This window comes from Coregonus lavaretus, assembly GCF_964263955.1.
Source record: "Coregonus lavaretus genome assembly, chromosome: 28".
Taxonomy (NCBI): Eukaryota; Metazoa; Chordata; class Actinopteri; order Salmoniformes; family Salmonidae; genus Coregonus; species Coregonus lavaretus.
Window position 1 is genome coordinate 19,608,970 of NC_140015.1, and position 18,698 is coordinate 19,627,667.

The following is an 18,698-nucleotide window of genomic DNA, read 5'->3' on the forward strand; positions in this document are numbered from 1 at the left end:
TTTATTATACATAATAGGTTTAGAAGACTTCTACCAAACAAGACAATGACTGCAGCCTACATCCCATAGCTCCCTACATTTTTCTTATAGTCGGTTCATGTTGTCCTTAGTTGAACTCTTGGCTTAAGGTTCTCACTCACTGGTTTAGTGGAGGCCCGTCAATAAATCACCTATGAAAGTACATGAGGCCTGCTGCCGCCAACGCCAAACACAGGAAACCGTTGGGACTCCAAATTTATGTTCCATACTATTCTCTAAACTTGCTCCCACTGACTTGAAATGTGCTGTAAGCACTCAGGCCAACCATTTAAACACAGCCTACGTTGGCTATTCCCAAATCCGTTGTTTTTGCCTCTCAAGTAGAGAATATAAAACATTCCAATATGGTGAGATTCACTTTTTGAATAGAATATACTGTATTTCTTGTGAAAATATAAATTGTTCTGCTATAGTTGAGTTATGAAAATAGCATAGTTCAAATGAAACCATATTGTATTTTGTGAGCTTACCCAACGTTGAGGGCCAAGCCTCATTTACCATGTGGTGCCTGTGCGTTGGAGTCTCATTACTCTAACCTGTGATTCGCGCCTTGCCGGCATGAAGCTCCCGCTAATGAGCCCATTAGGACAAAGGAGAGTCCTAAATAAGCAGAAGAAAATAAACAAGCCAGGTGACAAATTGCTGCACGTTAGAGTTGAGACTTCTGTCGTCAGAAACCCACAGCCATTTTCAGCTTGTGCTTTGCTTTCTTCTATAGCCTTACTTTTGAGTTACACAGAGAGTGCCAATATTTTTGGAGGCTTAGAGAGACTTTTTGTCGTTCTTGTGAGGGACACAGATCTCGCAGGTGCTGTTTTCAAAAGCAGCCCAATTGCCAGGCACTTTTTGGCCGATCTTGAATGTTGAGCTGCTTACAGGGTAGCCTATTTTATTTACAGAATGCAGCCTTTCAACACTGTCACAAGAGACACTTTTCAAGATTTTCTCTTGCCTACTATAAACCTGTAACAGTCAGAATAATGAGTGTGTTCATGTTTCTAAAAGTGCAGACAGGGGCGTCATGCACCCCCAAAATCTGAGGGGGCACATAGCAGTAGCGGTGTGTGGGTAAAATCACTGGGGAAGCCAAGCCAGAAAAAAAAGCCATATTACAACCTATGTGTTGTGATAATTGTGTTGTTTGCAGTATAACCTGTTAGTTCATATGCCTTGCCACTGTGATATATAGGCCTTAGGCCGAGACAAGAAGATACAGTGGCAGCATAAATTCAACCACACCTTTGTTTCATCACAAAACTGGAGAGCAACATCTGTCCGGTGAAGTCCACAAAGCATATTGCATGTAACAAACAGTTACATTACCTACAGCATGGTCAAGCAAGTTAATGTTTCCGACGTTTTCGGACCACTAAACAACTATTGATTTAGAACCACGGAGAGTTAACGCAAGTCGCAAAGAAAACAGGAGCTGCCTCCACTATTCCAGCACCATTTCAACATCATCAAATCACCTATGCTTAGTCTAATACCAAAAACAATTTAGTCCAATCAATGTAAGGTAAATATGATGTGGCTGTCCATTGTTCTGATTTCTGTGTTTGTGTGTGTGTGTGTTTGTGCAAGTAGAAAATAACATGTTGACTCACCCTACTTGTAGAGAAACGCCAATGCCCTCTCTTTCATGTTGACGAAACGGTCTATGACTCTGTCATACAGTAGCCTACACGCTTAAATGTTTTGTTGCCCTAGGCTATCTGGCTAAAATGCTTGCTCGCTAGCCTAACTTTCTTTCATGGGCAACGTTAGCTAGCCTTTTTCAACATTAGCCTTCTACATCTAGCTACATATTGAACATCCATCCTCTTAGGCCAGGGGCACGATGTATGAATTTATGGTTGGATCAGAATCGCCATTATAATCATTGGTCAGTACGGAGAATTAAGTAAAACCACAAGTCTAAATCCCTATCTCCATCCATGGCTAATTTAGGAAAGGGCCAATTTTAGCTAGCTAGCTAACCACCGGAGGACAACGAGATGCAACAATCCAAGTTGTTTCTGTCAATGACATATTGCTCTCGATGTGATGTGATTGGAGGGATGCCAAATCCAAACTGGCTTCCCTTGACACTTTTTTTTTGGTGTGCCAGGACCATTCACAGTTGGGCTCACTCAGTTTACCTCAACACTGATTGGCTATTATTTTATAATTTATTTATCAAGGGAGGCCAAATGCTCGCTGGCTTCCCTTGCATTCAATGCTATGGGCGGCTGGATGTCATTTTCTTTTTGACCAGACAGCATCAGATAGATGACCTACACATACAGAGGGGTGCTATTTCGCTCGCTCGGACTCTTTCTCCGGGGAGATACATTCAGCCGATTGTGAAAGCCTCGCTTTCCTTGGCATCCATGAATACACGTTACATGTACACAAAGTACATGAGGATGGCTGTGCGGTGGAAGTTAAAGAATTTTGCATTTTTCAAACACCTGAAACAGCTTTTTCCTGTTATCTAGAGCTATAATCATTATGCTTAATTCTATGTCAAAAATATGTTTATTTTTCTGCACATTTAAGCATACCTCTTGTGCTGTCTGTATCCTCCTGACTGGTGGTTATTTTTTATAAATAAACTAAATATGCTTCTCTGCATCTCTGCTAAAATCTGGGTAAAATATTGAAAGGAATGTGTGTCATATTCAGTAAATGTAGTCCTTGCTTGCTTTTCTAAAGTCTACCAACCTTGCCAGCAGGCATGCCAGCTAAAATAGTTAGATTATCTATCTACTCTAACTTGATTGATAGCCTGAAATGGCTTCTTGGTAGCTAGTTATGAAGTGGGAACCTATCTGGGCTAGCTAAAGCCATAAAATTGCTCGGTGGCTAGTAGTATTACAGAGAAACAACAACAAAAACAAAACATGTTTGTTTTTTTTTGGGGGGGGGACAAATCTGAGGGGGCACATGCCCCTGTGCCCCCTATGGGGATGACACCTCTGAGTGCAGACTGACCATATCCCAAACCTGCCATGCATAAGTTGGCCTGCTGTTGATGGAGAGCTCATTTGGCAATAGATTTTTTATTTTTGGGGATAATCACAACAGCTGAAAAGCAATATGCTTACGCCTACTTACAACACAGTTATAGGCCTTATAAACGACATGACATGCCAGTGTCCCTGAATAAGTGATAATCTTTCAATATAGAGAGTACTGTTCCCCAATGACAATTATGAAGTATTGCCCAGTGCTTTCATTCTGTTCTTGGGAGAGTGTGTGAGAGTGTGACACCCATAATATTGATGTGCATGTGAATTTGTTAGCAGATTTGTTAGTGTACTGAGCAGCAGTACCACTCTGTACGGCCAGGGCACAGTTTGCTGCCTCTAATTCACAATTAACTGGACAGATTCATCCTCACTCTCCCAGCAGATGGTTTGGGAGCTCCAAATTTGTGAGCAAGTGCATGTGTATTGGTTTAGCGGCAGCTGTGGGAGGTAAGCTTTGCCCAATGTTCTGAGTCTAGCAGCTTCATGTGCAAGCACAGATAATAATAAGAAAAAAACCTTGAAATCTCAAAGATCAGGAAATCTCAAAAGAGCTTCTCTGCCAAGCCTTCCGTAAAATCCTCATATCATTCTCTGTATCATCTTTAGAGGCGGCCGCTGGTTTCATTCCAGAGTAATCCTTGAGATTATATCCGTGCATGGTGGACAATGAGCATATTGTTTTGATCTTGTTGCTGTAATCCAGATCAGTGCTTCAGCACCATATGCAGTAGGCTAGAGGTCAGCAGAACTGCAGCATAGACATGGTCTGTGTTGAGTCCTATTGCAGCACTGTGTACCACAGGCGGTTCAATTAGTGAAAATAAATCTGAATGTAAAATACACAGGATTATAATATTTATTTAGGGAGATCCTATCAACCAAGTGATATTTACCATTCAAGTAGATGGTAAAATAACTCCTGTAAAGCCTGATATTTCTGACAGTCATAACCATGCATTCACATTTCCTAAAAATACAACATACACACTGAGACTCAGTGATACCCCAAATTCTTACAGAGGGAGAGTGAAAACAAGGAGAGGATGAGGCCATCTGTTTTACGGTATAATCTGGAGGAGTCAAGGCTCATAAAGAAAGAGAAGACTAAGGCCAAATTGACAGTCAGTGGACAGGACGTCACGCGAGCCAGACGGATTTGCCTTGAGGAGAATCTATCCAGTGTGCACAAGTCCAATCCAGCTGAATCACCGCACTCAAATCTAATGTTTGGTTCTGGTGCTGCACTGTGGTTCCGCTAATGGAAACACCAAACATGCTGCTGTAACATTGGGTGACAAGGGCACCTTGGGTTTGCAGATGTTCACGCTGATGACAGATGGTACCGGTGCGGCTAAGGGAGCGACGGGGCGATGTCTGCGCCAGCCTTGTGCCACCTGCACCCCTCTTAAACTCCCTCTCTGCAACCCATTCCCATATCCCAAAACAGAGGGATAAATTGTTTGTGTGTGTGTGTGTGTCTGTGTCTGTGTCTGTGTGTGCATGTGTGTGAGTGTGTGTGTGTGTGGCATTACTCAGCGCCGTGGGATCACAGGGTACCAGGGATTGGCACGCTGCTACAGACAGTGGGTGTGTCTGAGTCTCTGGTTGGGTCAGGTAACATAGGCAGGATAAGCTGGAAGTCCTTCAGCATTTCCACTTCCCTGGAGATGGAACATACAACAGCACATGAGGTCAAATCTATCTGCCACATCAAGCTCAGATCTCAGGGTTTGCTGGGCTCTAGAGGTAGGCCTATATCTTTACTTTTGCAGTGAGAAAATGCTATAAGTTGCTAAAAATGTCTTACTGAGGTGGAAGTATAAAAGGTGTTTTTCCAATACTGGTATAAAGGGATATGGAAACTCAACGGATCTTAGTTACCAAAAGTATACTGATGCACAGACAGTAGTGATCACATTTGTTGTCAACAATTACTCTAAAACAGAATAAAATGCAATCCGTCAAGTTTGGGTGAGGACACAGATTTTGAAAACAGGCATGGCTTTTTCATCATGACCACACAGTGAGGTGATGGGTTAAAACATAAAGGGGTGCCATTAATTTGCACGGTGTGCCATGTGTAAAGAGACAAATGACTAGCTCCTGAACCACAGGAAACAGAGAAGGGGAAGAAGGGCTGTGAACGGAGAAGAGAGACAGTAATTACCCCCATTCATCTTCATGGGACCCCAGCACCCTGTTATGGAGACGCGCCCCCAGCGGAGTGCATCCCCACATTTGATAAATCTCTCCTTAAATTAGTAGCCACCGGTGGATAGGGCCTCCATCACTCCTTATGCTACCATTCATCATCTCATTAAGAGTTTGGGCCAGGGGTGGGTTGAGGACTCCCAACATTGTGGGAGACTTTGAGCTCTTCCAAAGACAAGCGGTATGGTGTAGGTTATGGTTGTTTATGGTAGGCCTATGTGCAGTCACATTGGATAATGATAAGAAATCACTAATTGGTTTAATGCGGTTGCCATCTTTTGGAGGAAAATATTTTGATCACAGGCCACTTTCCCTTTACCAATTGAGAGATATGTTGCTGCTACTGTTGCTGTTAGGTCTACAATGTAACAGAATGCCAAATATTTTGTTGTTGAAATTAAATCTATCATCCGTCTGTATTTATGTACCCATGTATGTATCTCTGTATGTGTTTACATAAGCGTGAAGAGGATCCATTCATGTGAGTTAATTTGGTTAAAATGCACCAGCGATTATGTGATGGCCCACAGGAAATGCAGTGAGGCTCTGGGAGTCCCAACCTGACATTAAAACTGCACTCTTTGCTGCAAATAAAGGCTCCCCCCCCCCCCCCCCCACGAGTCCCATGGCGCTCCAAACACATCACTAACCGGATCTCCATGTGGTACATCCATTACCGTAAAATACGCCGCCACTCCCCGCTGAACGCTCTACGCTCACCCCCCTCGCATTCTCGGCAGCCCCTTCCTCCATAAAACCGCTTACGCCGACAGTTCTGAATTGGGCTGTGTCCAAGTTTAACATTAGTGGGGGGGAGCTGTAAGAGTGATAACAGCCACAAATTATGCTCCAGTGATAGAATCTGCACATGGATTATTCCATACTCCGCAGTCAGTGAGCTCTCTACCATGAAGATGTTGGTTACATCATTGACTTACAATACAGTCTAAACCACAGTCATATACCCCTCTCTTTCATTTGGATGTGATATCCCATTGTCCATTGAACTTCACAGTGATCACTCAAGTGATTTATCAAGGTCAATTGACAAATGGAAACTCAAAGCTAAAGCAAGATCTGAATTTATATAACAAATGTGTCATAGTTCCTCCAAAAACATAGCAGCACAGCCTTCTCATCCAGTCAGCTTTGTTGTTGCTTTTTATCTTCTACAGTATAAACAGTATGACATCACTGCTGGTAAATTGTATATTTTTAGATTCACTGCGCTTTCATTTGGAATTTGTCTTCATAGCTCGTTTTAAAGAGGAGATGCTGACAAATCTGATTCTTGGTGCCAAATTCTGGATGAAGTACTTTTCAATGTTTATTTCCAACAAGAGATTACTATATTTGGGCCCATATGATTGTTATTTCTTCTTTGTCAACAAATATTAATGCTGACTGTGCAAATGTTATATCAAAGCCAAACATGTATGTGAGTGTCAGTGGAGTCTCCTCAGTGAATTTCATAAAAATATAAATAGTAAAACATTTAAAAATGTATCCTTTTTAGATAAAACTATGCTAAATATAATCACGTCACCAAATAAGTGATTAAAACACACTATTTTGCAATGAAGGTCTACAGTAGCCTCAACAGCACTCTGTAGGGTAGCACCATGGTGTAGCCGGAGGAGAGCTAGCTTCCATCCTCCTCTGGGTACATTGACTTCAATACAAAACCTAGGAGGCTCATGGTTCTCACCTCCTTCCATAGACTTACACAGTCATTATGACAACTTCCGGAGGACATCCTCCAACCTATCAGAGCTCTTGCAGCATGAACTTACATGTTGTCCACCCAATCAAAGGATCAGAGAATGAATCTAGTACTGAAAGCATAAGCTACAGGTAGCTAGCACTGCAGTGCATCAAATGTGGTGAGTAGTTGACTCAAAGAGAGAGAAAGACAATAGTGGAAGAGTTTTGAACAAATGAATTTATTCCAAAACGAAGGAGAAGCAAGAGAGATATAGAGAGATTGTCATTTTCTTTCACTTTCAGTTTCACTTACATAGCTAGCAAATGCAGCTAGCTAGTTTAGCCTACTCAAACACCCTGCTCAAATAGAGGGATGCTATGTTAGCTAGCTGGCTATGACTATCCAACACAACACTGGAACTCTTCAGAGTCAAGGTAAGCTTTTGGTTTTACTCATTTATTGCCACCGGTGAACTGCTTCATGACTGTACACTGTAACGTTACTGCATGATTGTAGCTGGCTTACTAACGTGTTAGTTCTATTAGCTATTACATTTACATTTTAGTCATTTAGCAGACACTCTTATCCAGAGCGACTTACAGTTAGTGAGTGCATACATTATAAAAAAATAAAAAAATAATTCATACTGGCCCGCCGTGGGAATCGAACCCACAACCCTGGAAAACGCTATGCTCTACCAACTGAGCTACATCCCTGCCGGCCATTCCCTCCCCTACCCTGGACGACGCTGGGCCAATTGTGCGCCGCCCCATGGGTCTCCCGGTCGCGGCCGGCTCCGACAGAGCCTGGATTCGAACCAGGATCTCTAGTGGCACAGCTTAGACCACTGCGCCACTCGGGAGCTATGTTGACTATGACCTTACTTTAGCTAATATGGTGACAACGATGTAGGCTGTGTGTAGCGGTTATGATATGGTTTGGAAGGTTTTTTCGCCTGGTCACATACAGTTGATGTGTTGTGCATTGAAGTCCACAAGCGAAGGGAAATGGTGAGAGGAAGGGAGCGCATAGATGCGAGAAGGAATACAACGTGGCTGCTAGGAAAGTTAACTGTGTTTACGTGTGATCAGAGGTGTATTCATTCCGCCGATTCTGTTGAAAAATGTTTCTTAAACGGAAGCAAACGGAACAAAATGGGGATAAACATACTTGAATTTGTCCAATAGAAACTCTCGTTTGCAACTGTTGGACTAATGATTACATCCTATATCAGCTAGATGCAGGCTACAGAGTACAAGGCGGTATTGAATGTGTCAGTCACCTCAAAAACAATTATTGACCTGTGTGCACCTACGTTGTAAACTTTCATTCATAGGCTCGGTTGTAGCAACCTCATGATGGGTAAAGGGAAAATTTGAGTATCATGTAGTAGCCTAAACCTACCACTGTTACATTGAATTGGGTGAATGGAATATGAATGAGTCATCCAATATGCTGTAATAGAAATACAGTGCCTTGCAAAAGTATTCATCCCCCTTGGCGTTTTTCCTATTTTGTTGCATTACAACCTGTAATTTAAATTGATTTTTATTTGGATTTCATGTAATGGACATACACAAAATAGTCCAAATTGGTGAAGTGAAATGAAAAAAAGAACTTGTTTCAAAGAATTATACAAAATAAATAACGGAAAAGTGGTGCGTGCATACAGTGGGGAGAACAAGTATTTGATACACTGACGATTTTGCAGGTTTTCCTACTTACAAAGCATGTAGAGGTCTGTAATTTTTATCATAGGTACACTTCAACTGTGAGAGACAGAATCTAAAACAAAAATCCAGAAAATCACATTGTATGATTTTTAAGTAATTAATTTGCATTTTATTGCATGACATAAGTATTTGATACATCAGAAAAGCAGAACTTAATATTTGGTACAGAAACCTTTGTTTGCAATTACAGAGATCATACGTTTCCTGTAGGTCTTGACCAGGTTTGCACACACTGCAGCAGGGATTTTGGCCCACTCCTCCATACAGACCTTCTCCAGATCCTTCAGGTTTCGGGGCTGTCGCTGGGCAATACGGACTTTCAGCTCCCTCCAAAGATGTTCTATTGGGTTCAGGTCTGGAGACTGGCTAGGCCACTCCAGGACCTTGAGATGCTTCTTACGGAGCCACTCCTTAGTTGTCCTGGCTGTGTGTTTCGGGTCGTTGTCATGCTGGAAGACCCAGCCACGACCCATCTTCAATGCTCTTACTGAGGGAAGGAGGTTGTTGGCCAAGATCTCGCGATACATGGCCCCATCCATCCTCCCCTCAATACGGTGCAGTCGTCCTGTCCCCTTTGCAGAAAAGCATCCCCAAAGAATGATGTTTCCACCTCCATGCTTCACGGTTGGGATGGTGTTCTTGGGGTTGTACTCATCCTTCTTCTTCCTCCAAACACGGTGAGTGGAGTTTAGACCAAAAAGCTCTATTTTTGTCTCATCAGACCACATGACCTTCTCCCATTCCTCCTCTGGATCATCCAGATGGTCATTGGCAAACTTCAGACGGGCCTGGACATGCGCTGGCTTGAGCAGGGGGACCTTGCGTGCGCTGCAGGATTTTAATCCATGACGGCGTAGTGTGCTACTAATGATTTTCTTTGAGACTGTGGTCCCAGCTCTCTTCAGGTCATTGACCAGGTCCTGCCGTGTAGTTCTGGGCTGATCCCTCACCTTCCTCATGATCATTGATGCCCCACGAGGTGAGATCTTGCATGGAGCCCCAGACTGAGGATGATTGACCGTCATCTTGAACTTCTTCCATTTTCTAATAATTGCGCCAACAGTTGTTGCCTTCTTACCAAGCTGCTTGCCTATTGTCCTGTAGCCCATCCCAGCCTTGGCCCGGTCTACAATTTTATCCCTGATGTCCTTAAACAGCTCTCTGGTCTTGGCCATTGTGGAGAGGTTGGAGTCTGTTTGATTGAGTGTGTGGATAGGTGTCTTTTATACAGGTAACGAGTTCAAACAGGTGCAGTTAATACAGGTAATGTGTGGAGAACAGGAGGGCTTCTTAAAGAAAAACTAACAGGTCTGTGAGAGCCGGAATTCTTACTGGTTGGTAGGTGATCAAATACTTATGTCATGCAATAAAATGCAAATTAATTACTTTAAAATCATATAAATGTGATTTTCTGGATTTTTGTTTTAGATTCCGTCTCTCACAGTTGAAGTGTACCTAGGATAAAAATTACAGACCTCTACATGCTTTGTAAGTAGGAAAACCTGCAAAATCGGCAGTGTATCAAATACTTGTTCTCCCCACTGTATGTATTCACCCCCTTTGCTATGAAGCTCCTAAATAAGATCTGGTGCAACCAATCACCTTCAGAAGTCACATAATTGCAAAGTCCACCTGTGTGCAATCTAAGTGTCACATGATCTGTCACATGATCTCAGTATATATACACCTGTTCTGAAAAGCCCCAGAGTCTGCAACATCACTAAGCAAGGTGCACCACCAAGCAAGCAGCACCATGAAGACCAAGGAGCTCTCCAAACAGGTCAGGGACAAAGTTGTGGAGAAGTACAGATCAGGGTTGGGTTATAAAGAAATATCAGAATCTTTGAACATCCCACGGAGCACCATTAAATCCATTATTAAAACATGGAAAGAATATGGCACCACAACAAACCTGCCAAGAGAGGGCCGCCCACCAAAATTCACGGACCAGGCAAGGAGGGCATTAATCAGAGGCAACAAAGAGACCAAAGTTAACCCTGAAGGAGCTGCAAAGCTCCACAGCGGAGATTGGAGTATCTGTCCATAGGACCACTTTAAGCCGTACACTCCACAGAGCTGGGCTTACGGAAGAGTGGCCAGAAAAAAAGCCATTGCTTAAAGAAAAAATGGAAGAAGGTACTCTGGTCAGATGAGACTAAAATAGAGCTTTTTGGCCATCAAGGAAAACGCTATGTCTGGCGCAAACCCAACACCTCTCATCACCCCGAGAACACCATCCCCACAGTGAAGCATGGTGGTTGCAGCATCATGCTGTGGGGATGTTTTTCATCGGCAGGGATTGGGAAACTGGTCAGAATTGAAGGAATGATGGATGGCGCTAATTACAGGGAAATTATTGAGGGAAACCTGTTTCAGTCTTCCAGAGATTTGAGACTGGGGTGGAGGTTCACCTTCCAGCAGGACAATGACGCTAAGCATACTGCTAAAGCAACACTCAAGTGGTTTAAGGGGAAACATTTAAAAGTCTTGAAATGGCCTAGTCAAAGCCCAGACCTCAATCCAATTGAGAATCTGTGGTATGACTTAAAGATTGCTGTACACCAGAGCAACCCATCCAACTTGAAGGAGCTGGAGCAGTTTTGCCTTGAAGAATGGGCAAAAATCCCAGTGCCTAGATGTGCCAAGCTTAGAGAGACATACCCCAAGAGACTTGCAGCTGTAATTGCTGCAAAATGTGGCTCTACAAAGTATTGACTTTGGGTGGGTGAATAGTTATGCACACTCAAGTTCTGTTTTCTTGTCTTATTTCTTTGCTTGTTTCACAATAAAACATATTTTGCATCTTCAAAGTGGTAGACATGTTGTGTAAATCAAATGATACAAACCCCCCAAAAATCAATTTTAATTCCAGGTTGTAAGGCAACAAAATAGAAAAAATGCCAAGGGGGGTGAATACTTTCGCAAGCCACTGTAAGTCCATGCTCATTAAAAAAATAAAGTGTCCTCCCTCCTCTTAAACGGCACTGACTGCCACTGGACTCTGTGTGTGTGTGTGTGTGTGTGTGTGTGTGTGTGTGTGTGTGTGTGTGTGTGTGTGTGTGTGTGTGTGTGTGTGCATTAGTAGGTGGAGGTAAACGTTTACTCTGGCATCCTGCTGAAGTGGCCAAACGTATTGTACATCTGGAGACTCCACGTGTGAACTCACGAAACATAATTATGAGATTAAATGAGTGCAATGTGGAAGGGGTCACAGAAATTAGGAAGGGTACAGTGACAATCATGCAATTTAAAAATTCATTTTACATGTGTTTATAAAAGTGTGGAGACATTTAATATTTAATCAAAATACCATATGGATGTCCTCTATAGGCACACTCACTGGGGTTAGAAAACTGTGAATCAATCCTTATGCATCCATCTCTACTCTCCATGGGAAGCCATGTTTGGTGCCAGGGCCTGCTGGTTTTCCCATCCTCTGCCAACACTCCCCAATAGATACCATGTACATTATCCTCATCCACACCATCACTGTGACCTCCACTATACCGGCCATGACCTTACCTCGATGCCTTTACAGCCAGCAGGCAGGAGGTGCTTGTCCACTAATGCGGTTCAGTTCTTTTCTCTCCTTTTCAACTCAACTCATCTTGTCCACACAGTAACTCTAGAAGTGAAGGTCCCTGCATAGAAAATGAGTTTGGGTTAATGTTAGTCAGTTCATATTTTGTTATCTATTTACAGATCCTCAGATCATTTTGAAAGCTTTTTGTGATAACTAGATTGGTTTATCTTATGATGTCCTACTTAATTCTGTTAAATCTTTATCTATATATCCCTCAGTCAGAAATAGACCATGGCAATGTGCTTGCCATGCCATCCCTTATCTTCTAACTGTTAACAAGCCTATTTGCCAGTGACTGACGTTGATTTGATCCCTAAAGCCCTGAGCTTGGTACTGGATTGCTCCTAAACCAAATTAAGCCTCTGTCACCCCTCTCCTCCTCCTGCCATGGGAACCCTACATCTTTAATGACGATGGAGAGCTTTGCGCAGCTCCCGCAAAACAAAAGCGGTGACATCTGTCTCAGTAAGTGCTGCACTCAAGATCACCCCATTTGTTCTATCTCCCCTTCTTGAAAATACATCTCAAATAAAAGAGGAATCGGTGGGAGGGGGCAGCTAAAAGAGGAAAGGAGGGCAAAGTTAAAACAAAGGATCTTTCTTTCAAAGTGTGTTTTCTGGTTAATTCCCCATATAGCATTCCTAATATTCAAAGAAGGTGTTAAATAGTCTATACTTCTCCCCTGGCTCAGGTTTTGGCTCTGTTGCCCACCTGCCCACTGCTGGTTCCAGGCCCCACTTGGTTCTTGAAAGGACATTTTCCCCCAGATTAATTTATAAATTTGAAACTCAAACCCATTGAAAAATAGTTTCCAAACTAAAAGTGGCTTGCAAGAGCATATGATGGTCGACTCATGAGAGATGTTGATATGATCATCATAATTGATGTCTGTGGCAGAATGTAACTTAATAAGACAACAAATAAGTCAGTTATTGAGCATAGCTCTATTTCATATGCACATGAGCCCTTAAAATAATGTATTTACCTTTTCCAGCATGACTTCCACTGATAAGACTGATTGGATACAGCCCACATTCTGTAGCATACAGTACAACCTTTCAAAATGAAGGCAATTTCGACCTAAACTTCAATATAGGCTATGGATAATAATTTGGCAACACAATAAGATTTGTTTTAATTATAACACTGAATAGGCCTAAAGCCTAAGAGTTTCAAATCAGAATTGTCAAGACTGTCTTTTGTCACAACACCTTTGATACCTCTATGACCCTCTAGTTTATGAAGATGACAACAATAACGGACAGGCAATGTTGTAGTCAGCTATGAGCAAGCAAATGTGACGCAACGAGGGTCCTCCGAACTTTGACACAAAAAATGGCGACCTCCATGCTGTGCAGGAGGACAGCAATATGTAGCTGGGTTATTCGAGGGGTTTCATCCTTAAAATCGTATAATCCTGCCAGCTCACACTGCGGGTTTCTACAGCAGATAGCAAATTATAATCCTAAACCACTAAAATTAAATCTGAAAGATCCATACATACCAGATAGGGAAAGCGAGAAAACTCCGGAATGGCAGAAGACAGCGAAGTATGACCGCAAGCTATTCGGGCGGTATGGTTCTTCGTCGGGAATCGACCCTGCAAAGCTGTGGCCCAACCATGCCCAGCTCAAGGAGATGATAGCAGAGGAGAGGGAATGGAACCCTCCGCTCCAGGTGATGTTGAAGAACGTTGAGGCGAAAACGAAGGAAGCAAATGCGAAACGTCTCGCGAGGTAAACATCCATGCTAACCAAGCTAATACAAGTTATCTTTTTGGGACCCGTCAAATTACATGTTTGTTTCTATGCAACATGCCATACTAGATAGCATTGAGAGAAATTGAGAATGGTAGCTAACTACCTCGTTAGTTACTGCATGACATTTGCCTATATGACTCAAGGCAACTAGTTACATGGGCATGACACCTCTCAATGAGAGGCCTTTGTATGTATGAATAACATAAATAAATATGCTCAACTGTCTGATAGGCTTTGGTTCCAATTTATACTGTTCTTTGATAGTTTTGTGGAAGTACAGCATTTTCTTGACAGGTGGATAAAGCTCTGTCTAACCATACCTTTTTATAGTAGCTTTTATGATTACATGATACTTCGCTAACACCCCCTCCAATCTTCCTCTGCAGAGAGAAATTGGTTGCAGCCAATATGGCCAAGATGCCTAAGATGGTGGCTGACTGGAGGAAGGAAAAACGGGAGGTGAAACAGAAGTTGAAAGACGAGAAGGCCCGTCGTGAAAGGCTGCTAGCCGAGGCTAGAGAACGCTTTGGCTACGCAATGGACCCCCGAAGCCCCAAGTTCCTGGAGATGGTCAGTGAAATCGAAAAGGAGGAGAAGAAGAAAAGGAAGCTGATGAAACGTAGACTAAAAGAAGAACAGAGCCATGCCCCTGCTGCTGCTTCCTCGGCTGATTCCTCATCATAAGGCACATATTGACTGACTTTGTAAATATGACTATTTAGTCAACTTTGTAAATGTATTGTCATTGTCAACTGTGTGTTTTGAATTTGGCTGCTGTAATAAATTAAACGCATTAGAAATAGGCCTAATGTCTCCATCATACCTTACTGACACTCAGGTGTCTTGTTTACTGAGCAATAGACTAGTAGCTAGTATAGAAATAAGGCTTTTCATGTGATACAAACAAGTTTATTATAGGAAAACAATTACACAATGTATTAAAAACAAACAAAATCCACATCTATATTACACCACATTTAGCCATTTGGCACACATTTCTTATCCAGAGACACAGCAGGAAAAACATCAAGAATCACATTCTTGAGTAACGGTCTGTCCTCAACAGATGACAGGAAGCTGTATGTCACATTCGGCATTTGACCAGCCGCCCTCTGTGGATTTCATATAGATGCAGGGGTGGCAGGCCGCATCGTTCTGTGTGTACCAGTTGTTGTAGAAGAATGCTGCATGGTCGGTCCACATCCACTAACCCTGGAGGTAGAATCTCCCGAGCCAGGCGTAGTGGTGTGCCATTCGTGTTAGCTGCTACAAAAAGCTATACTCTGTGGGGTTCCGAGCAGAGGCCAGGGTTCACAAAGAGGATACAGATGTCTGGGCAGTTCACAGACCGTTGTTCATCAGCCTCAGCTTCCCCATTTTCTGGCAGTAGTGGCAGAGCAACCTGAACCAACTTAATTTTCTCATTCCACGGTGACCATTGGAGCACCAACCAGCGGCCCAGTCTCTTCAGCCTCCTCTGGTACTGGAACAATGTTCAGCTGCTCCACCTTCAGAGTATAGATGATCAGGACCTTCATGGTGATACTGGTTCTTTGTCTCTAGTAGTAGGTAAATCACAGGTACTCTTTCTCAGGTAGGCAAGTGATGAGTGGAAGTTGCTCTGCTGTTTATATACTGTCCTATCCCACTTGATTTTATTTTATTAGGATTTCTTAGTCCTCATTTGGACTAATCTTCCAAGCACGCGGCATACAGTAAATTATGAATCTACTAGACCTTTTTATGGTGGCCCTGAACAGATGTAACTGGCAATGTTAATTAATTATTGATAATTTTACTTTTATGTAATGGTTCACACCCTCTTTTCAAAGTGGGTGTTTAAGGAAATGATAGTAAGCAATAAGGATGTTTTCTCTGCACTTGAGTAACATGACCACTCAGTGGCGATTTTAGCATATAAATCTTGGTGGGGCAAACATTTGTTTGGGGGGGATGCATTCCAGCAAAGCCACAACACAATACTAAACAATACATTAATTGCACTATAACAGTGACAAACGGTGCCCACAAGCTGTTAAGGCTTACATAAAGCTGTCCCAACAGCAGAGTCCCAACAGCAGTCCTTACCACACCTTACCACTGCTACACCTGGCTATCAGCTGAGCTTTGTCTGGCAGCGAAACAGTTCATTCAGCCTCATTTACTGACTTTAAAAAAACATAGCTGATATGGCTGACTTGCTTAAACAAATGTGGTTTCTACTGACAATTGAGATGTACAAACTATGGCATAAGGGGACGACAAGTGGATAAGAGGCAATCTGTAATTTTGATTAAGACATTAATGAGCGAGCTAGGATGGAGGTAGTCAATATAACTATTTGTTAAGCACTTTTGAAATGTACAGCGACAGAATTCAGAACATGGGCCGTTCTTACAGTGTTCTCCCTGTACACCAAGTCAGAACCGTAGGATAAGTAAAGGGGGCATATAAGCAGACAATGAAAGCTCTTACAATATTAAATGATTACATTCCTCTAAAACAGGTTATAGGCTACATGTGCACCACCAAGTCAGAAGAGTAGCCGAAATTAAGAGGGGAAAATAGACCAAATTATTAGGGTGAGGCACATGGGCTACTAACAGCTTACTACACAACATACACTTAGTATTAATTTATTTGCTACAGTATACATATCTCCCTGGCATACTACATCATGTATGTAGCAGCATACAATATATTTTTGGACTCACCTTGTTGTGCTGTGCTCACTTGAACAGGAAGGTGGCATGGCGGTCCTTCGTGGGCATATTTTGTCATCAAACTTTGTCATCAAAGTCTGGGATTCTCTGGATTAATGGTGCTTTCAAGACAACTGGGAACTCTGAAAAAAACAAGGTTGAATCATGATGACGTCAGTGATCTTCAGGTCGTAGCTCTAGAAAGAGGCCCGAGTTCCCGATTTACAATTCCGAGTTGGATTACCGTTCAAAACGTATTTTCCCAGTTGGAGCTAGTTTTTTCCCGAATTCCCAGTTGTCTGGAACTCACTGAAGTCAGATTTCCCAGTTCCGAGTTAACAGTTGTTTTGAGCGCGGCAGAAATCATGCTGGATTGACAGCATGGCCAATGTTGAATGTTTATCATTTTAAGCTTGGAAAAGAGACCCTCAATCCCAGAATTGGGACCACACACCCACTCCACTGAATAGCAGGCTAGTGATTGCTTTGCAACCCAGTTAGCCACTGATTCTTTCCAAACCACTCTTTGTTGAATTTGCGATTTCCAATTAGTTTTGTAATGTTTACAGTGGCTTGCGAAAGTATTCACCCCCCTTGGCATTTTTCCTATTTTGTTGCCTTACATCCTGGAATTAAAATGGATTTCTGGGGGGGGGTTGTATCATTTAATATACACAACATGCCTACCACTTTGAAGATGCCAAATATTTTTTATTGTGAAACAAATAAGACAACAAAACATAAAACTTGAGCGTGCATACAGTGAGGGAAAAAAGTATTTGATCCCCTGCTGATTTTGTACGTTTGCCCACTGACAAAGAAATCATTAGTATATAATTTTAATGGTAGGTTTATTTGAACAGTGAGAGACAGAATAACAACAAAAAAATCCAGAAAAACGCATGTCAAAAATGTTATAAATTGATTTGCATTTTAATGAGGGAAATAAGTATTTGACCCCTCTGCAAAACATGACTTAGTACTTGGTGGCAAAACCCTTGTTGGCAATCACAGAGGTCAGACGTTTCTTGTAGTTGGCCACCAGGTTTGCACACATCTCAGGAGGGATTTTGTCCCACTCCTCTTTGCAGATCTTCTCCAAGTCATTAAGGTTTTGAGGCTGACGTTTGGCAACTCGAACCTTCAGCTCCCTCCACAGATTTTCTATGGGATTAAGGTCTGGAGACTGGCTAGGCCACTCCAGGACCTTAATGTGCTTCTTCTTGAGCCACTCCTTTGTTGCCTTGGCCGTGTGTTTTGGGTCATTGTCATGCTGGAATACCCATCCACGACCCATTTTCAGTGCCCTGACTGAAGGAAGGAGATTCTCACCCAAGATTTGATGGTACATGGCCCTGTCCATCGTCCCTTTGATGCGGTGAAGTTGTCCTGTCCCCTTAGCAGAAAAACACCCCCAAAGCATAATGTTTCCACCTCCATGTTTGACGGTGGGGATGGTGTTCTTGGGGTCATAGGCAGTATTCCTCCTCCTCCAAACACGGCGAGTTGAGTTGATGCCAAAGAGCTCCATTTTGGTCTCATCTGACCACAACACTTTCACCCAGTTCTCCTCTGAATCATTCAGATGTTCATTGGCAAACTTCAGACGGGCATGTATATGTGCTTTCTTGAGCAGGGGGACCTTGCGGACGCTGCAGGATTTCAGTCCTTCATGGCGTAGTGTGTTACCAATTGTTTTCTTGGTGACTATGGTCCCAGCTGCCTTGAGATCATTGACAAGATCCTCCCATGTAGTTCTGGTCTGATTTCTCACCGTTCTCATGATCATTGCAACTCCACGAGGTGAGATCTTGCATGGAGCCCCAAGCCGAGGGAGATTGACAGATATTTTGTGTTCCATTTGCGAATAATCGCACCAACTGTTGTCACCTTCTCACCAAGCTGCTTGGCGATGGTCTTGTAGCCCATTCCAGCCTTGTGTAGGTCTACA

General features: G+C 42.7%; 1 protein-coding gene across 1 annotated transcript; it reads left to right on the forward strand.

The window, feature by feature from the left end:
- The first annotated feature begins 13,619 nt into the window (after window positions 1-13,619).
- LOC311103509 (large ribosomal subunit protein mL64-like) lies at window positions 13,620-14,849 on the forward strand. The gene is made up of 2 exons (XM_084145084.1): window positions 13,620-14,021; window positions 14,432-14,849. Exons 1-2 carry the CDS (start codon window positions 13,621-13,623, stop codon window positions 14,727-14,729), a joined length of 699 nt encoding a protein of 232 aa, XP_084001210.1. The 5' UTR covers window position 13,620; the 3' UTR covers window positions 14,730-14,849.
- The last annotated feature ends 3,849 nt before the right edge of the window (window positions 14,850-18,698 follow it).